General features: G+C 47.4%; 1 protein-coding gene across 1 annotated transcript in view; it reads right to left on the reverse strand.

The window, feature by feature from the left end:
• PPP4R2 (protein phosphatase 4, regulatory subunit 2) overlaps nt 1-3644 on the reverse strand; it is a 37333-nt gene extending 33689 nt beyond the window's left edge. Inside the window, exons 1-2 of the mRNA XM_009329014.1 lie at nt 3616-3644; nt 367-605 (exon numbers count right to left, since the gene is read on the reverse strand). Of these exons, the coding sequence (XP_009327289.1) occupies nt 367-605; nt 3616-3644 (268 nt within the window). The remainder of the gene's footprint in view (nt 1-366; nt 606-3615) is intronic.
• Between the last annotated feature and the right edge of the window lie 313 nt (nt 3645-3957).

Here is a 3957-nt window from a genome sequence, read left to right on the forward strand (position 1 = left end):
GGAGGGCTCCGCGGTTGGCTCCGCTGGGCCACCTCCAGCCGCAGCCCTCCTTTTCCTCGGGCCGGGGGCTAGCGCCCTCCTCACGCCGGCCCCGCCACGCGGATCCTCGGGGAAGGGGACGGGAACGCGGAGCTCCTGCCTGACCGGCGGGGCCTCCCCGCCCCGGCCCCTCACGGAGCTTGTGCGCCTGCCTTCCTTCCCCCTCAGGCTAAGGGCGACTGCTCTTCCCCACCCTCAAATCTAACATGTTTGTGCATAGATACGCCTGCCCCTCTTTTATTCTCAAGGAGGAGCTATCTTCCCCCTCCTTCGCTGCCTACCTCTCCCACCCTCCTGTGCACCTTCAAGCCCAGCAGCTGCTCTCACCCGGCACACGCCGCTCTCTGTTCCTGGGGACGAGCCCTTCCCTCACCATGACTGACAAAGGGGAGGTGAAGTCCAGGCAGCGCCTTGTCACTCCGTTCCGGAAAGGGTCCCCAGTCGAGGTGGGGCGGGAGCCCGGCGGAGAGCAGCCAACATTTCCCCTGGCCTGCTCAAGCCAGCCACGTACGGGCTCGTTCGCCCCAAACGCTTCGGTGGGACTGAGGGGTGTGTGGTGGTTGTTCCTGGAAGGAAAGGGAAATGCTAATTTAACACACACAAAGTTGGAAATAAGGCAGCCGAATATCAACGCCGACTGTCATTCTAGGCATGTGTGAGCTGACGTATCTGTGGCGGTTTACTATTAGGCACAATCCTGATACAGGCCTGGATCACGCCCCAGCCTCCTCCTGGGGCCTGCACACAGGGGCAGCCCTGTGTGCGGAGGTGCCCGTCCTCCCCTGCGGGCACACCCCGGCTGCTCTCGCGGCCAGGGCCGGCCTGGCAGAGCACGAGGCTGGTCCTAAGAGCGGATCAGCTGTCTGCAGCAAAAACGCAGACTGCTGTACCGTCTCAGAGTCCCTAAAAAGATCGTAATGCCAGTGGCTGTACTAACTTTTCCGCTCCCCCAGGTGCCGGCTTGACAACAGAGAACCTCTGACGTGGCCACATTTCGTAGAAATGCTGCTAACGTCACAGCGAAACAACACAGTTTGTGAACCACCACAAATGGCTAAGAGATGAACTTGGCACCCATAGCAAGCATCGCCATGCTGCAAGCTGCCTTCTTGGACCCCTTGTGTTGATTTTATCATGCAGGAAATGGTCCACGAGATAGGCAATTAATGGTCTCTGCTGGGAACTGCACCACACAGAAACCCCAACTTTTATTTAAAAAATGTAGGACTTCTAAAATCAAGAATCTTTCAGATCTCTTTAACCCTTGGAGGACTACATAATGCTAATAGGGATAGTTAAGGTTTCATATTTACAGATGCACTGTACAAAATTCTTCTTTCATACTATTGTGAAAACCTTTGCTAAAATAAGCAGACCTTACAAAGAAAGCTCTGGGTTCGTTGTGAAGGCTGTGGTTGGGCAGAGGGGAGCTAATGAATCTCTGCGAGCCCCTCTTCCTCGTCAGCAGGAGGAGGGAAAAGCAGCAGCAGGGTTTAATAAACCCACCTTTTGGGACGGGCCTTGTTGTTCAAGGCACCCAGCAGGGCCAAATGTGGATTTTAATGGTAGGAATCCTGCAACCCGCGTGTGGGAGGAGGCGGCTGAGTCACCTCTAGCCTGAGCGGAGGAGAGCTGAGCTGTGGTCGTGACTATAAGCGTGAGGAGAGCAGAGCTGCTGCACTCGTGTGCCATAGCACGACAGGGAGCTTAGGAAAAGCATCTCTTCTATAAACTTCAAAAATAGTTTACAGCAGGTAAACTCAGATTTAGTATTTTTGGACACTCTCTGACCAAATATGAATAGCTGGAAGTTTGCTTAAGCGCACCTTTAGAGTGCTACTACTTCTGAGCGTTCTACAAGGGAATTGTCTACTTTTTGTGCGGCAGATCGATTCTCAGCTTCTTAAACGGAAAATGGCATTCCTCACTGGACATCACTTACATGAGAAATCTCAACAACAATACTTAGCACTTGGCACTTTTACTTTCTTGTACGTGTCTCTTGTGTTACATGTTCCCTTGCAGCCAGCCAGCATCGTTAACTCTATTAACCAAACAAATGACCAGAGAGACAAAGAAGATATGACTTGCCCAACCTCTAGGGGAAGGAAAAAAAACCACAAAACACAAACCCCCAAACAACTAACTCCAGTGCAGGAGATGACATTAAAACCATGGTGAATTTAGCTGCCATTTTTCTTCTGACCACTTTGTTCACCATAGAGACAAGGGCACCGTTAGCAATTTTCAGTATTGGCCACCTTGCCCTTGCAGCTCTGCTACCATGACTCTCCCTGCCTCAAGCCTTCTGTAGAACGTGCACCTTTCTAGCATTAGACATCTGTATTAACTGAAACAACATTAGTTTGCTTTTATAATTATACAATAATACATTCTCTACAGCATTAACAACATCCTCCCCCAAAACATCAGTGAAAAATCTCTTCAACATGGGAAGAGCTGCGTTGAGAAAAGAGTTGAGAGACGACAGGGGAAGGTTTCAAAGCAAGCAGTGGATATGGGCTGAAAACAGAAACACTGAGGCCTACATGCAGATGCACCAACAATAGAAAAGGGCGATAAAATCAGATTACAGGTTAGCCTATATCCTTTCCCCTAAGGTCCACTTTATTATTTTAAAAGAAGCATCAAAGTCCAGTTAAAGTAACAAAAATACTAGCTTACCTTTGGCAACCTTCAGAAGAGCGGAGACCAGACCTTTCCTAGAGCAGAGCTTCTCTTAAATAACTTCCATACCCCAGCTGACTGCATTTCCCCCCAGATACCCCATTAGCTCCCGTTCCCAGCACAGCTTGTTCTTTGTAATAATTCTCAGAGCTGGTCACATGCTCTCAATTTTCAGCTCTTCCCGAGAAACTGCATTTCTCAGCATGATTGCTCTTAAAGAATCCCACCAGCCAAAACAAACCTAGAGAGGCATAAACATGCATATTAAAGTCTAAAACAGTTATACAACCTACTTAAAAAACGCTAGGAGAGCAAATTCAATCATCCCAAACATCTCATTCCATTTACAGGTATCACCAAAACCAACAAAATAAAGCCCATAATTGTCAATTTCAAAAGTTGTACTGCTAGCCTGTTCTTTTAAAACAGAAAAAAGAAAATACAGTTGTTCCCAGGATACCTAGAATTACTATTGAAAACTGGGACAACATATCATTTCTTCACTAAAAAAGGAAGTTGCAGAAAAAAAAGAAACAAGCTTTTTCTGAATTCTTGTACTTCATTCGGTACAGAAATACAAAACTAATTTAACCGTTTGTAACAGAATAAAACACACTCCACCGTTTTATTAAGCACTTTAGAGCCGCCTCTTTGCACTCACAAAATAACAGGCGAGGTTTGATTCCAATGCTGCGTGATGCAGTAGGTGTGCTTGCAGCCCTGTGACTTTCTGCACCTTTGCTACTTGCAAGTTACACCTTTCCTTGGCACTGCTGTGTAACACAGACCCTGCTCTGAGGATGGGTAAAGCCACCGGGGGCCACCGCTCTCAGAGCTTGTCTCTGAAAGTAAGATACAAGCTAAGAGGACAATTTCTGCAGGACTTACCTGATAGGGAAAAACGCCTCTGGTTTCATTCCGATCCTTTTATTTCTTATTTTGGAAAAAAAGGGGACTTTTATTTTCGGAAGTGTAGCATTTATCACATATCTGTAGTATATTAAATAAGTTATCACTGTGGTACGCTGGGGATGACGCTGAAGGAAGATCTTTGTTTCGTATTGTGGTAGAATCCACAAGAAGTGAACCACCTGTACGTTGACGTTGACTTTTCATTGTTGAGCGGCTTTTCTAATTCTTTCCATTCGGTCAGACTAGATGGCAAATCTATTCTAAATCTAAAACATGACAGCATTTTATCGTTTACACGGGTATACGAGCGATGCATAA

The sequence above is a fragment of the Pygoscelis adeliae genome, unplaced genomic scaffold (assembly GCF_000699105.1).
Source record: "Pygoscelis adeliae isolate BGI_AS28 unplaced genomic scaffold, ASM69910v1 Scaffold377, whole genome shotgun sequence".
Classification (NCBI taxonomy): domain Eukaryota; kingdom Metazoa; phylum Chordata; class Aves; order Sphenisciformes; family Spheniscidae; genus Pygoscelis; species Pygoscelis adeliae.